The 16,763-nt window shown below is 39.6% G+C and overlaps 1 protein-coding gene across 1 annotated transcript in view; it reads left to right on the forward strand.

Moving 5' to 3' along the window:
- tmem117 (transmembrane protein 117) overlaps positions 1-16,763 on the forward strand; it is a 153,066-nt gene that overhangs the window by 100,539 nt on the left and 35,764 nt on the right. The window contains exons 4-5 of the mRNA XM_037683733.1: positions 7,785-7,884; positions 14,754-14,851. Coding sequence (XP_037539661.1) covers positions 7,785-7,884; positions 14,754-14,851 — 198 coding nt within the window. The remainder of the gene's footprint in view (positions 1-7,784; positions 7,885-14,753; positions 14,852-16,763) is intronic.

A 16,763-nucleotide genomic window follows, 5' to 3' on the forward strand; every position in this document is an offset into this window, starting at 1 on the left:
AAAAAAATGGCATATTGTGATAAAAGTCATTATTTTCCATAATGTAATGATAAAAATGAAACTTTCATATATTTCAGATTCATTGCACACCAACTGAAATATTTCAGGTCTTTAATTGTTTTAATACTGATGATTATGGCATACATCTCATGAAAACCCAAGATGCCTGTCTCAAAAAATTAGCATATTGTGATAAAGGTCATTATTTTTCATAATGTAATGATAAAAATGAAACTTTCATATATTTCAGATTCATTGCACACCAACTGAAATATTTCAGGTCTTTAATTGTTTTAATACTGATGATTATGGCATACAGCTCATGAAAACCCAAAATGCCTGTCTCAAAAAATTAGCATATCATGAAAAGGTTGTCTAAACAAGCTATTAACCTAACCATCTGAATCAATGACGTAACTCTAAACACCTGCAAAAGATTCCTGAGGCTTTTAAAAACTCCCAGCCTTGTTCACTACTCAAAACCGCAATCATGGGTAAGACTGCCGACCTGACTGCTGTTCAGAAGGCCATCATTGACACCCTCAAGCAAGAGGGTAAGACACAGAAAGAAATTGCTGAACAAATAGGCTGTTCCCAGAGTGCTGTATCAAGGCACCTCAGTGGGAAGTCTGTGGGAAGGGAAAAGTGTGGCAGAAAACGCTGCGCAACGAGAAGAGGTGACCGGACCCTGAGGAGGATTGTGGAGAAGGGCCGATTCCAGACCTTGGGGGACCTGCGGAAGCAGTGGACTGAGTCTGGAGTAGAAACATCCAGAGCCACCGTGCACAGGCGTGTGCAGGAAATGGGCTACAGGTGCCACATTCCCCAGGTCAAGCCACTTTTGAACAAGAGACTGCGTCAGAAGCATCTCGCCTGGGACTGCTGCTGAGTGGTCCAAAGTTATGTTCTCTGATTACAGTAAATTTTGCATTTCCTTTGGAAATCAAGGTCCCAGAGTCTGGAGGAAGAGAGGAGACAGAATTCACATTGCTTGAGGTCCAGTGTCAAGTTTCCACAGTCACTGGGGTGTCATGTCATCTGCTGGTGTTGGTCCACTGTGTTTTATCAAGGGCAGGGTCAATGCAGCTAGCTGTCAGGAGATTTTGGAGCACTTCATGCTTCCATCTGCTGAAAAGCTTTATGGAGAGGAAGATTTCATTTTTCAGCACGACCTGGCACCTGCTCACAGTGCCAAAACCACTGGTAAATGGTTTACTGACCATGGTATTACTGTGCTCAATTGGCCTGCCAACTCTCCTGACCTGAACCCCATAGAGAACCTGTGGGATATTGTGAAGAGAAAGTTGAGAGACACAAGACCCAACACTCTGGATGAGCTTAAGGCCGCTATCGAAGCATCCTGGGCCTCCATAACACCTCAGCAGTGCCACAGGCTGATTGTCTCCATGCCACGCCGCATTGAAGCAGTCATTCATGCAAAAGGATTCCCGACCAAGTATTGAGTGCATAACTGAACATGGTTATTTTGAAGGTTGGCGTTTTTTGTATTAAAAACACTTGTCTTTCATTGGTGGGATGAAATATGCTAATTTTTTGGGACAGGCGTTTTGGGTTTTCATGAGCTGTATGCCATAATCATCAGTATTAAAACAATTAAAGACCTGAAATATTTCAGTTGGTGTGCAATGAATCTGAAATATATGAAAGTTTCATTTTTATCATTACATTATGGAAAATAATGACCTTTATCACAATATGCTAATTTTTTTAGAAGGACCTGTATATATATATATAGTAGAGATATAGACATATAGAGATTATATTTATATATGAATAAATAAACAAAATTAAATTGAATTGGACTGAATAGATTATTTTCAGGCAGTTCAGAAGCAGTGTCTTAAGTTTGAGCCTGAGACTCTTATTTGGTGTTGAATTTAGGATTTGTAAAGTTGCTAAAGGAATTTGAAAGTTTGTGAAGTCTTTATAATTTTCTATATTTCTGCATCAATATGACCTAAAATATCATCAGATTTTCACACAAGCCCTAAAAGTAGATAAAAAGAACACAGTTAAACAAATGAGACAAAACTATTATACTTGGTCATTAATTTATTGAGTAAAACCAATCAAATATTACATACTGTATTTGTGAATGGCAAAAGTTTGTGAACCTTTGCTTCCATCTGGTGTGACCACCCTCCTGTGCAGCAATAGCTGCAACTAAATATTTCTGGTAACTGTTGATCAGTACTGAGGCTTGGAGGAACATTCCTTTGTACAGAACAGCTTCAGCTCTGGATGTTGGTTTCCTCACATGAACTGCTGCTTCAGGTTCTTCCACAACATCTGGATTTGATGAAGGTCAGGACTTTAACTTGACCATTCCTAAACATGAACACTTTATTCTTCTTGAACCGTTCTTTGGTAGAACCACTTGTGTGCCGAGGGTCATGGTGTCGCTGCATGACTCTGATTTAATTCAGAATTCATTGTTCCATCAATGATGTCAAGCCATCCTGGCCCAGATGCAGCAACACAGGTCCAAACCATGATACTACCACCACCATGTTTTACAGATGGGATGAGGTTCTTATGCAGGAATGCAGAGTTTTCATTTCTCCAAACAAAACTCTTTTCTTTTAAACCAGAAAGTTTTATTTTGGTCTCATCGTCCACAAAACATTCTTCCAACAGTCTTCTGGGTTGTCCACATGATCTCTATTAAACTGCAGATGAACATCAATGTTCTTTTTGGAGAGCAGTGTCTTTCTCCTTCAACCCTGCCATGAACCATTGTTGTTCAGAGTTCTCCTGATGGTGGACTCGTGAACATTAACATCAGTAAATGTGAGAGAGACCTTCAGTTGTTAGAAGTTACCCTGGGCTCCTTTGTGATCTCGCCAACTATTCCACGCATGGAGTGATCTTTGTTGGTCCACCACTCCTGGGGAGGGTAACAATGGTCTTGAATTTCCTCCATTTGTACACAATCTGTCTGACTGTGGATTGGTGGAGTCCAAACTCTTTACAGATGTTTTGTAACCTTTTCCAGCCTGATGAGCATCAACAACTCTTTTTCTGATCTCCTCAGAAATCTCCTTTGTTCCTGCCATGATCCACTTCCACAAACACGTTGTGAAGAGCAGACGTTGATAGATCCTGTTCTTTAAATCAAACAGGTGCCCACTCACACCTGATCATCATCCACTGATTGAAAACACCTGACTCTAATTTCACCTTCAAATGAACTGATGTTCTTGTTGTATCTCGGTGCAGTGATAATAAAACATTCTGATTCTGATTCTCCTAGAGGTTCACATACAAATGTGTACTATTGGATCATTTTCCTCAACCAAGTATAATATTTTGTCTCATTTGTTTAATTGGGTTCTCTTTATCTACTTTTAGGACTTGTGTGAAAATCTTATGAAGTTTTAGATCATATTGATGCAGAAATATAGAAAATTCTATAGGCTTCACAAACTTTCAAACACCACTGACTCATCTGCTTATGAGGGGGAAATAGGATGGCCTGTTTGTGCTTTTGGGAATTTGACTATTTTTGCACATTACTACTCCTAATTAAAATCCATCTCAAGTAAGAACCATGGGATTTAGACTCTGGGCTTTGCAGCCCCACCTGGCTTCACTGTGATTCCACTAAAATCAGTGTACTATAGTGTCTTAAAGTCAGCTTTCTGTTAAACTCTATAAAATCAAGTCCATTTTATGTTTGGTTAAAAACGTCATTAAGCATTATAGCTCAAGTTAATGAAGATCAAAGAATTGTGACCTGAGCAATAAAAGCATCTAAAATGAAGTGCATCATTTGAAATTATGGAGAGAGAAAAAAAAGATTAATAAATATTACAGCCAAGCTGCAGGATTCAACCAAACAATCTCAAAAGCAACAGAGCAACTTAGCACTGAAGTGTAACTGATTCTACAGAGTTCACATTATTTGAGGAACTTTTTACTAGTTTAAAGTCAAACAGGGCAATAACGTCTAAACTCTAAAACTCAGTGTCCTTCGTTGCACAAAATCACAATTTCTTGCTTTCTTGATAGAACAAGACAAGCCAGGGAGGCATTGAAACGTCCTTGAATAATATGTCTGAACAAGTGTGGGGAAACCTGATAAAATTCCTCGTAGGGACAAAGCTGCCCGAGTCGGCCGCTCTGGCACCAGCATCATGACTAGCTCTGCGACTAAGTCACGGGAGCCATTTTAGAGCTGATTATTCATGGTCCTACTGTACTGATGTTTCACTACATCAAATCCTCTCATTAGGTCATCCAACTCCAAAGGCTATTAAATTTTCAGCCAGCATAAATAAGTTAGAGGACTCTGCCTCTGATCACGCTGAACGAAGAGTCCCCAAACTCATCACAGGTGCTCTGCAAAAGAGAGAGGAGGGGAATAAAAAGTCCATTGGTGCAGGAGTAACATTTGCTCAATTAAATATGTGAAAAGGGCAGGGGCTGGCAGCTGTGAATTCTTTTTAGATTTAAAGCTCTGTGTGTGGTGCCAGACAGCATTTTCAGAAATATCGATTGGAATTTCGCTTTGGGTAAATGACTCCCAATGGGATCTCCTTGGAAACTGGGGCAGTGCCAAGCCACTGAATGTCTAACGACTTAATGCAAATATAAATCGCCATTCCAATCAAGGCCATTTTATTTGCAAGCTTAACTGAGGGAATACGTCACCTGCAGGGCTTCACATTTTTTGTCAATAAAACCCTGTCATATGCATTAAATGTATTCTGAAGTGATAACATATGATTTTTATTTCTGTGAAGAATGTTTTCTCTGCTTTTAACGTATTTAAGAACACTCGTGGGTCATTAGCTTGCTATAATTACCGTATTTTTTCCTGTATAAGTTGCACCTTTTTGCATAACTTAGCATGCCCTGTGACATATACAGCGAAGCGACTTATTTATATTTTTCTCCATATTTATAACCCAATTTTTGGCTGAGATCTGACTAATTCATTCTGGCATGGAAAATATTGAATACTACAACAATTTTAGTCAGGTCACCTGGACAATTTCTTTTTTTGCTGAAACGTTTAACCTTCTATCCGGAAGGCTTCATCAGTCAAGGAAACACAACACAAAACTGATTTTTATTTTTATTATATTTTTGATTGAATACTACAATTTTCAGCAACTAGAGGGCATTCAACTAATATGGCAAGCCAAGTGTCTCATTAGTAGGTAAAAGTGTCTATTAATGAGACACTTGGCTTGCCATACCAAGCCACCTTCGTCTCTCTCCAGAACTCCTGGTGCAAACATCAAATCAGGTGTATTTTGCCGCGCCACCCTGGCAAAATACACCTGATTTGATCATCAAAGTGCATTTATTAAGGAAAAGTTCAACTGAGACACACCTTTGCTGTAATGTCGAGCAAACAAATAATTGTTTTTAAGTGTTAATCTTGTTAAATTCTTGTTATAGTCCTCCCATGCACACTCCCGTGGCCGCCATTTGGCAGCCAATCGATTTTTGACCTGCCTGGTGTGTTCCTTGGTCTTCATGATGCTCTCTGCGCTTTGAACAGAACCCTGAGACTATCACAGAGCAGGTGCATTTATACAGCGACTTGATTACACACAGGTGGATTCTATTTATCATCATCAGTCATTTGGGACAACATTGGATCATTCATAGATCCTCACTGAACTTCTGGAGTGAGTTTGCTGCACTGAAAGTAAAGGGGCCGAATAATATTGCACGCCCCACTTTTCAGTTTTTTATTTGTTAAAAACGTTTGACACATCCAATAAATTTCATTCCACTTCATTATTCTGTCCCACTTGTTGTTTCTTCACAAAAAATTAAAATTTTATATCTTTATGTTTGAAGCCTGAAATGTGGCAAAAAGTTGAAAAGTTCAAGGGGGCCAAATACTTTCGCAAGGCACTGTATTTAGAACTTTATAGGTACTTGTGATCGCTAATAGCAGCTAGCTTTAGTACTTTTGGTGCAAGACATTGGAAAGTTTACAATGTAAAAGTATAAAGTTTTATAAAACAATATTAACATGCACCAATGTCAAATTTTAGAGATCAGAATTGTTTTAAAATCACAGCAATGCACTCTAATCTTGTTTCCATCTTAGCTCAAATGTCCAGTTAGAACTAATTAATTTTTCCTAAACTGAAGTTGTTGATGAAAGTATACAATTGGTAACTCATAAGTCTGTCGCAATAAACAAATCAATCTCATGATAAATGAAAGTTATCAACCTCATTTTCATTTTTCGGCTTTATCGTTTCTTCGTGTCTCTCTCTTTCTACTGAAGACACTGGACGACAAAAGCTCAACTCCGGTGCTCTTCACTGTCCCCTCCCTTTCTCTTTAAAATCTGTTTTAACCGTCCAAAATCGTGTTTTTGGATTGTTAAAAGCAGCTAAGCTGAGAAGCTAAGCTACGAGCTAAGCTAACAGGCCGACCTCGGGGGGGGGGGGGGGGGGGTTAATTTGACAATAATTACTAATTATTGTAAAATTTCAAACAATATTATCGTTTATCGTTTAGCAAAATTTGTTATCGTGACAGGCCTAGTAATTTAGTAATTGTTCATAACCTTTCCCCAGAACCCTTTCTTCTAATATCCGATCATGTCCTTAAGTTACTCCATTAATTTTCAGCTAATACAGGTTGTCCTCCATTGATTTTCAACCATTTTTGACCTATATGAACACAGCTCATTTACCAAAAGACTTAAGTAGATATTTAATGACAACAGACAAAAAAAACAAAAAAACAGGATAAAAATAACCATCGTAGGTAAACATTCATACTGGTAATAAACTGTAAACCAGCAAGGTTGAAGCCGAGATATTCTTGAGCTTTATGTGCAATAAGAATCATTTTAGCGTTTGCTCGCGGCCACAAAATGGCCAAGAAAACAAAGATGAATGGAACTATTGACTTTAAAAACGACCCTTTGAAAGCACAGCCCGAGCTCTATCCATCGCCATTTATTCATGAGTGTGACCTGTCGAAGGTGGGGGGTGATAGGAGGCTGGAGGGGGAGGTGATGAGCGCCCACCTGCTCCTCTCAGGTTCTAAGACACTGCATGCTAGGAGATCAAACAGGCCTAGTCGCTCTCCACTTTTCTCCTCCTCTCCTTGGCAAGTTCTATATAGGAGGCGACTGACCCACTTTTCCTCCCTCCCTGAGAGCTATTACCTGGAGAAAATGGAGTGATGGTGTAGCGGGTGCGCTGGGTGGGTGGGTTTGCAGGTCTGAACAAAAGCTTCTCATCTTCTTCTCTTGCTTTACAGAGATGAAGGAGCAGCATGGACTCCTCAAGAAAACTTGTCTTTTTTTTTTTTATCAGATACCATCGCGTGTGAGATTGTTTCTCTAATAGCATGTCTTGGTCGAGTACAGGCTTTGCATCTGTGCAAGTGCACACGTTAACTCGGCTCACTCAGATCCAGTGCTTTAACAGGAGGGAACTCATTGGGATGGTTGTGGTGTTTCGAAATAAACTAGACACGAGACAAATCTGCCAAATAAATGGATAATTTGACAAACACTGCAGGAGCAAATGAAACCAGAGCTACTGCATCAGTTCCACTGTGCTGAAGTAAATTGCTTACTGTCCTGGGGACTTTTTGGAAAACAAGCTAGCTCTCATTGTTTTTGCAGGTTTAGATATTGATTGCCATCATTGCTAGTGGAGACAGTGACCGATTTTTCTTGATTCATTTTGACAGAGCTTTTACCTCTCGCCTATTTTGCCTCCTTCTAAAATATCCAAGATATTTTTGTGACCTTTGCTGTCTTGTTCATGCAGGCCTCACATGGTGACAGAATACATGGGCATCAGGAATGAGAGCTTTATGAAGATTGCTGCCGTGGGGACATGGATGGGAGACTTTGTGACTGCTTGGATGGTGAGATTCAAGCTCCTGTGTTTTCTTGAAACTCGATATGTTTGAATTTTTGAAAAATTAAACAGATTTTTAACTCTTTAATTTTAGTACCACACTGATGAATAAAAAACAAATCAGTTTAGCTGTACTGTAATAGCAGCTTGACGGGGTAAATAACAGTTTTGGAGTGAATCATAAAGGAACCTTCTTCTGTTCTGACCTTTGACCTAAAGTCATCTGCCAAATACTGTTCTCTCTAAAAGTCTCTCTGCCTTTATTGATCATTGAGTATTCTGGTATGTTTTTCCAAGGTCATACTCTAGGACAGGGCTATTCAACTGGTGGCCCGCAGGTTGGAAATCCAGCCCAGCAATGACTTCATAAAAAATAAAATAAATTGAGGGGCAGGGTTCTGAGTTTTGGTTTTTGGTTCTGTTTCTTGCATTTATGATTCAGTAAAAAAACACATTTAAAAGGTAACAGATCATTGTAATACTTGATTTATGTACGTAATGACTTTAATCTCTGGATGCCCGGCCCCTGAGCTGCTGACTTTCAGAAACTGTGGCCCCTGAGCAGTTGTGTTGAAAAGGCCTCCTCTAAATGGAAAAATGGAAAATGGACTGTACTTATATTGCGCCTTTCTATCTTATTTCAAGATACTCAAAGAGCTTTCCACTACAATCTGTGCCTCATTTACCCATTCATACAGCACTCTACTAGATCTCTACAAAGCTAATTGAACAAATCATTCTGAAGAGACTAATCAGTTCTTTATCACATTCATACACCGATGGGACACACATCTGAGGCAATGAGGGGTTCAGTTTCTTGCCCAGGGACACTTGGTTATGTGACTGCTGGTGGATTCGAACCACCAACTCTCGCATTGGAGGACGACTGCTCTAACCGCTCAGCCACAGCCGCCCCTAGGACATCTATCCAAGCAGAAATTGAATGGTTGCTTTCTTCAAGACTCATCTAAAACATGATTCATGCAGAAATGGTATCTGATTGTGAAATATTTTGAAATGTAAAATTTAAATGAATGATTTATATATTATCTGATTAAAAATCTGTCAATAATTTAACAAGCTTTATTTATTTTTATCTTACAGCAGACTATTGCTGTGTAACATAACTTTGAAAAGCATGAGTTGATGTCATTTGTACAGATCACCAAGGTTTAGCATCAGCTGTCTGGTGTATAATTCAATTCAGTTCAGTTTATCAAGTCACAACAAAGTTGTCTCAGGTCACTGAACAGAAATATTCACATATATAAAAAGCCAATTAGTAAAGTTCTCTATCTGAGGAAGCAGCAGATTGTGTTGACTCTTCACTTCATCGCAGTCTCCCATCCTGAGCAAGCACAAAGGAGACAGTGGAAATGAAAAACTCTGTTTTAACAGGAAGAAATCTCCAGCAGAACCAGACTCAGGACGAGCGGTCACCTGCTTTGACTGGCTTGGTTTGAGAGGCCAGGAAGGAGAGGCAAACGAACACAGAATGACAGGTCCAGGTGTACTTTCTATAGGAGGAAAGACAAAAACCATGTTGATGGAAATAATTACAAATACCAAACAGTAGAGTAAGTAAAGATAGCAGCAGAGCGAGGAAATGTGGTCAGTTTGTCCTCCAGCAGTCTAAGACCTACAGCAGCATAACTAAGGGACATCACAGAAAACCAAGGTCTTAAAACTGGATAATGTGTCAGCCTCACGGACAGAAACGTTGGTTACGTACTGTAACCCCAGATTCAATGAGTATAGGCATAACCCTTTAAGGTTGACGCTAGTGGGTTTATCCCTACGCACGCAGCACTGAAAACTTTAGTCCACACCCACCTGCTGTGTGGGCCTCACCCCCGGTCCGTATAAATTATGGTGAGACCGGGTAGTTGGCTCCCAAATAGCTTTTTTCTTCAGCCATTTAGGAACCAGTGAGGCCCAGAGCTTAAAGGGCTACGCCTATACTCATAGAATCTGGGGTTACAGTACGTAACCAACATTCTGTTTCGTATAGGCTTCGCCCTTTAAGACTGTCGCTAGTGGGTTAAAGGTGAAGCAGGATGTAGTCCATGCCTCACTGGGTCCATTCAGACACAACATGAAGCACCTGCTTGCACAAAAAAAAAAAAACAACAACCATTTAATCACTCAGCCTTTTGTGTGCATAATTACATGCTGCGTAACTGCGTGTTTCATGCGCAGGTGCGCACTGGAGAAAAGATCTCTGGTGAGGATAAAAGGCTGGGATAGCAGACCTGCTGCTGTGAATAGGAACAACGGAGGATACGAATTGTAACAGTGTAACAATAAACAGAGCAGACCAACAGCTCCTCGGGATGAACTGATTAACAACGATAAAATCAGCAGTCATGAACTTGTGACTGATAATAAATATCTCACCCTGTGACTGCATGCAGGCAGGTGTGAGCTCAAAAGTGAAGCTCCATGAAACAAATAATAATCATTCTGTCAGAACCCTGAGAACAGAATGGGTCATGGAGAAAGTAGAAACATCACATAGATAAAAACGAATAATTGGACATGGCGATGACCAGGCAGCCGCCATACAAATATCCTCCACTGTCATCCCTCCATGCAGAGCCATGAAGGATGAAAACCCTCTGGTGGAATGTGCTCTGAGATTCTCTGGAGGTTCCAGCCCAGATGAACTGAAAGCTTCAGAAATAGCCTCACACAACCAGTGTGAGAAATGCTGGGTGGATAGAGGACGTCCTGAAGAGTTGTCCCAGTAATGCACGAACATATGCTGAAAGCGGCGCAGTGCGGCCGTGTGCACCATGTAACATGAAAAATGCACGCATCGGACAGAAGGAGGTGAGATGTTGCTTCCTCCTCAGAATTATGAGGAAGAGGATAAAACCCATCCAAGTTTATCACTCTCTATCTGAATGAGCTTGTGATGCTTTTCAGAGCAGGGTTAAAAAGCAGTACAGCTGAACTGCCGTCAGCTTGAATTCTGAGACATGAGAGAGCAACAGAGAGAGCAGATAATCACTCACTCTCTTTGCCGACGTCAGAACTAACAGCAGGGCTGTTTAAAATGACAGAAATTTAAATGAAACCTGATCTAAAGGCTCAGAAGGATTTTTTATCAGAGCGTGCAGGACCATCATTAGGTCCCACTGTGGAGCTAGTGGACGTGACACAGGTCTGTGTCTCCGTACACCTTTCAGGAAACGCTTCATCAACGAGTGATTAAGAACTATTCTTTCACCGAAGCCCTCGTGACAGGAAGAAATAGCTGCAGCATAAGTTTTAATTGTGCTGAACGCTAGATCTCTGTCCATCAACTGCTGCAGAAAAGACAGCATGCCACCTAGTGGCCATGAGATGGCCTCTACGCCTGAGAAAGGATGAGGCGTATTAAAGTGAAACCTAACAAAGTTGATAAATAACTCTTAAGGTTTAGACCAATCAATAGTTGTGCTTTCTGACTCCTGCTCCATCAGCGGTCTCCCTGCCAACCTGCTTGAAGACATCACCTCAACTCTGGTTGTCTTGGACAAGTCGCTGACCACTAAGAGGTCCCTGGCCCTTAATCTGCCTCCTTGCTGTGGTACTTTGGAGGTGTGATCAGCCTCTGAAATTCCCTTAAAGACACAGGCTTCAAAACAGCCTTGATCCAGTAAGGGACCATTGTCCCATAATATAGGAACCATCTGGTTGTGAAACCTTTAAGCTGATGCATGTTAGTAAAACAATCTCTATTTTCAATCTCATACTTGATTAATTTGACAATCTGGCAGAATTGTTAACATTCATCTGAATTCATTTCTAAAGTGAACTATCCATCAAACTTGTTTCAGTTGTATAATTTTTATGCGTATAATTCTGTTTAATACAGACATTCTGTTCAAAATTCATTTTGCTTTAGAAAACCTATAATCAAAGTCATCCAGCCATCATCTTTACCTGCTTCTTCCTCTTTGGGTAGCGGGGGTCACCGGTGCGCATGTCCAGCAGTCACTGTGTGAGAGGTGGGGGACACCTGGACAGGTCTCCAGTCCATCACAGGGACACATAGAGACAAACAAGACAAACAACCATTCACTCTCTCACTCACACCTGGAGACAATTTAGAGTTACCAGTCAGTCTAACATGCATGTTTTTGGTCTGTGGGAGGAAACTGGAGTACCTGGAGAAAACCCACACATGCACGGAGAGAACATGCAAACTCCACCCAGCTAGGTCCCCCACCGGGATTTGAACCGGCAACCTTCTCGCTGAGAGGCAGCAGCTCTACCAACTGAACCACTGTGCCACTGATCAAAGTCATATTTTATAAAAACAAAGGGTTAATTCTTAAGAATATTAAATTTGATCCTAATCCCATCCATCTTTAACTATCAGGCAAGTAGCGCTGACGGTACCCAAGATCCTTTCAACCGTATTCAGAAATAATTTTGTCATCGTGTGAATTACACTTATTTTTTATTAATCTTTCAAAGACAACATTTTTTTGTATTTCTCAAGTGAAAATACCTGAACTAAAGGCGTAATTGAGATGTTGGAAAAACGACACCTTATATAGCACAATGCTGCAGAACATCAATCCACATGAGTTCAGTTCAGTCTGTGAATCCCTGAAGTAACCTGTGGCTGTGATCTATGGCAGGTCAGAGGAAACGATAGATGCACAAGGAGGGACAGAGTAGGTTGTAGAAGGAACCTACCTCTGTTCATTATTCAACATGAATGAGGAGCAGAGCTCCAGCGGGAGTGGACTTCCTGTGGAGGGAGGAGTGTGGCTCTGAGACCTGCATGCACACAACTGAGACAGCTTGACAAGCTGCTTCACCAGTCACATTAGCATTCTACAGTACATACTGGGGCAGTGGGGGGGGGGGGGGGTGCAGGAGGAGTAAGAAGCAATATACAGAGGTGAAGGAGAAAGGGAAATGTGCTCAGAAAGTAGGAACAAGAGGAAATGTGAGTATAAAAGGTAATTCAGGGAGACAGATGTGCGTGTTAAAGAGCATGATATGCTATATTAGGGCGTATTCCGGATGTTATTCACAAGATGTCGTTAAATATTTGATTGATTTAAAAACACTTTGAGGGTGACCTGTTTGCCTTCTCCACATTGTTGTTTTCACTGGAAGAGAGCACAAGAAGTGTCTGAAATTTCACATTCCCCTGACTCCAGTCCTATTCTTTCCCCCTGTGAGACACTTCACTGACAAGTTGACCTTGCTTCTGCAGCTTCATGGAAATAATAATGTATAGATATTCATTAAAGGTGTCTTCATCCAACTCTGCATCCCTGTAAGAAAATGTTTTTATTGTGGAAAAAGTTACTTTCAGCTGGTACAAGTCTAGTAGGTGAATAACTTAAATTTACACACATATTATTATTATTGTTATTATACTGTATATTTTTATTGGACAAATGTTTTCTTATCACACAATTAACACTGGCATGGCAGAGATTTGCTTCCAGTAGAGCAGGTGTATAATAAATGGTAATAACTATGTGTAATCAGTCACTGGCCACATATTTATTTAAAAAAATAAATGTTTATTTGTTTAAGTTATTTATTTGGATCCCCATTAGCCATTGCCGTAACAATGGCTACTCTTCCTGGGGTCCACATCATAAAAAAAAAACCCCAACAACATTTATTACAAAGACAGTTACACAAACTTAATATAACAGTAGTAACCTAGCATAATATACAATAATTCTTAAATGTATAATTATAACACTTTATATAATAAAACAATTTAGCAGGGCTCTTTTAAAGTGCCTAGCAGTTGTTATATTTAACACAGATGAAGGAATAGAGCTCCAGGTTTTAATTCCTCTAAAAATAATGCTCTTTTGTCCAGCGTTCCTGTTGCCTGCTGGAAGAACCTTTTAAAGCATGCCTTGTATTAAAGTTGTGTAAAGTTTGGCTAAATAAAAGTCAATTATATAAAACTGTTGGTGTCTTAGAGCCCACAATGTTTCTAAAAAAGCATAAAAGGGCAAGTTCAACCTTATTTTTAACCAAAAGCCAACTTAATGCTTTGTGCATACTGATAATATTTATATATATATGGAACCATTCAGTGCAAGACGAGCTGCTCTATTTTGGACTAATTGTAGTTTGGTGAAGTATTTTTCTGAAGCACGGGACCACACCATCGGACAATACTGCAAGTGACACAAGACAACTGTGTTAATAATTTGAGGGATTAATTTTAATGGTATATAATGTAAACATCTTTTTATAACAACTAGTTGTCTTCCCATCACGGCAACAGTGCGTTCAATCTGCAGAGTCCAATCTGCTGTCCAGAATAACTCCCAGAAGTCTAATTTATTCTACCTGAGTAATGGCTGTTCATTTATAGACAGGTTTACTTTGGGCTGAGTTTTTAAATTTCCAATTGGATCCAAATATAATGCTTTTGGTTTTAGATATGTTTAAAACCAATTTATTTGTATGCACCCAATTGACAACTTGCTTAAATTTGGTGGCCCAGGTGCTGGGCAGTGTCTCAACAGGTGATCCTGATATTCTAATATTCTGAACCTTTTCCAGACAGTTTCCAGTCACAGTGTGAAACCTCAAACATATCACGAAATTCCAAAACTTGTTGGTGCTTTAATTTAATTTAACAAAACGTTTTCTCATAATAGTAGAACCTGTGACACATCATTTTGGTATTATTATTATTATTGTTATTATTATTATTTTGTACATTTTGCATTTTTGGTTCAAAGTTGGTGAGATGTTCAGGTGCTATAAACTTTGTAATTTTGCTTTGCTAACAGCTGAGTAAACTTGTTTATGTCCTAAATTCATGCATGTACTTCAGTGAATTTTTACATCCTGTAGCAATTAATTTTTTTCCGTTGCTACTTTCCAAAGGTGACAGACATGATGCTCCAGGACCAGCACTACCCAGATTGGGGCAAAGCTGCAAGAAGGTTCTGGAAACAAGGCAACAATAGGATTGTCCTCTTCTGGTATGTCTTAAATAAAGAAAACTTGTCCATGTTCATTGTAGCCACATAATTTTCGTGCAGCTTGATTTTCTATGAGCTTGCCTCTGCATCATATAAAAAGCTGTGATGCTTTGCAGAGCTGTGTGTGTTCCACCAGCTCGTTGCAGGGTTGCGTGCAGTCAATAACCGTGTTAATCTGCCTTCAGTCAGTGTCAGCACCTTTAATTAGAGGAACAGGGTGAAAATCGATGGACACAGCAAGGTTGCAGGTTGCGCCACAGCCCTGCGTTCCGCTCGTTCATACCACAGGCTGTGACCCTGAAATAAATGCTAAACAAATGCTGCAAACTATGATGTGCCCATTATTTGTCAGATTATTAGTTCTGATCCCTGTGTATACATGTTTTATGGCTTTTGCTCAGTCCCAGTGGCGTTCAGTGAGTTACTGCCATCTTGTTAGTCACTCCTGACCATAATGGGAACATGTTCTCCCGTTTCCTTTTTTAGGTCACGGTGTGAAGTGAAGGACAAGTGAATACGTCTGACAAGCGTTTAACGTGTGCTCACAAAAATAAAGGCTTGACGTATTAAACGTTCAGGGAGAATTTGGCCACAAACCTTCAACATTTTCTTGAGTGAAATTGATTCTCTAGTGATTAGAATGCAAGCAGATGAATTGTTCTGTGACTTTTCTGCAACCCTTCATTTTATTGATGGATGTCCTGGCTCGTGCTGTCATAATCGAAGCGAGATTTGACAAGCTTTCATATGGAATCCAGAGCTTGAAATGTGATTGATAAATAATCAGCTGAATAGGTCTTGTCAGTATGAGCTGAAGGGTTTTACAGACTGTAGGACGGTGCCGAAAGGTTTGGCCACGCACAGTAAAAAGTCATGCTGCAGAATATTAAAACCCTTCAAATTTATCTCTCAAACTATTGAAATGGGAGCTGGGTTGACACTCACTATAACCACTGGGTGAAACTGAGGCAAAATACAAAGAGAAGAATAATACTTAGTGTCTGTGGCTCCCCTCACATGGCTGAAAATGTTTCCAGAAAACTGTGAATGCAAAACAGAGCTGTTTGGCTTGTAGAGAAAAACCACAGCAATGGCTGTGAGCCACTTTGTGTTCGCTATGTAAATACATGGAAATGAGTGCGCACAAGAGTTTGAGTTCCATCGTTTCTGCATGTACAGATAGACAAGGTTTATGTTTATGCACAGTCAACTTTCAAGAAGCATTACCTGTTGACATTTTTCAAATCTTTGTACAAAAACTTGTTAATTTTTCTCTACAAACATTCTGAACAGCGCTCACTTCTTACCAGCTGTGTTGACGTTTGCCCTGAGCAAGTAGATTCTGACAGGTCAATAACCTTCAGCAAAAATACCACAATTTCACAGTTTTAAAGGATTCTAAATTTAAAATGTATCAGAACATACGTATCTAGAAGGTCAAGGTTAACATCTTAATTTAATTGCAAGAATCAATATTTAATTGAATTAGATGTCAGTTTTTGGCTAAAACACCAGAAAGCCAGCAGGTTGTTTGTTTTGTTTTTCTAATACATGAACAAAAAAGTAAAAATCATGAAAAAAATAAAATAAACATGAGGTAAGTTTACTTATTGTTCTAAAGAAAAGTTTCTTATTGTGCACATTATTAATTGTCTGTCCTATTTTTATTTGTAAAGTAACCATGAGTGTCTAACCAGTCAATGTTAGCTTGTAAATTAGCCAAGTTTTAGAGAGCCTTGTTTACTTTACTAATGGGCATGCTAGCTCTTATAGCTTGTTGCAAACATAAGTTTTACCCTAAAAAATGTTTCAAACAGGCATCGATGGAAAACGTTTATGGGGAATTCCCTTACTTCTAGCATTTCATATGTTTATACACACACACACACACATATTTGTAAAGTAACCATGA

Source organism: Nematolebias whitei, chromosome 10, assembly GCF_014905685.2.
Source record: "Nematolebias whitei isolate Nwh7 chromosome 10, NemWhi1, whole genome shotgun sequence".
Taxonomy (NCBI): domain Eukaryota; kingdom Metazoa; phylum Chordata; class Actinopteri; order Cyprinodontiformes; family Rivulidae; genus Nematolebias; species Nematolebias whitei.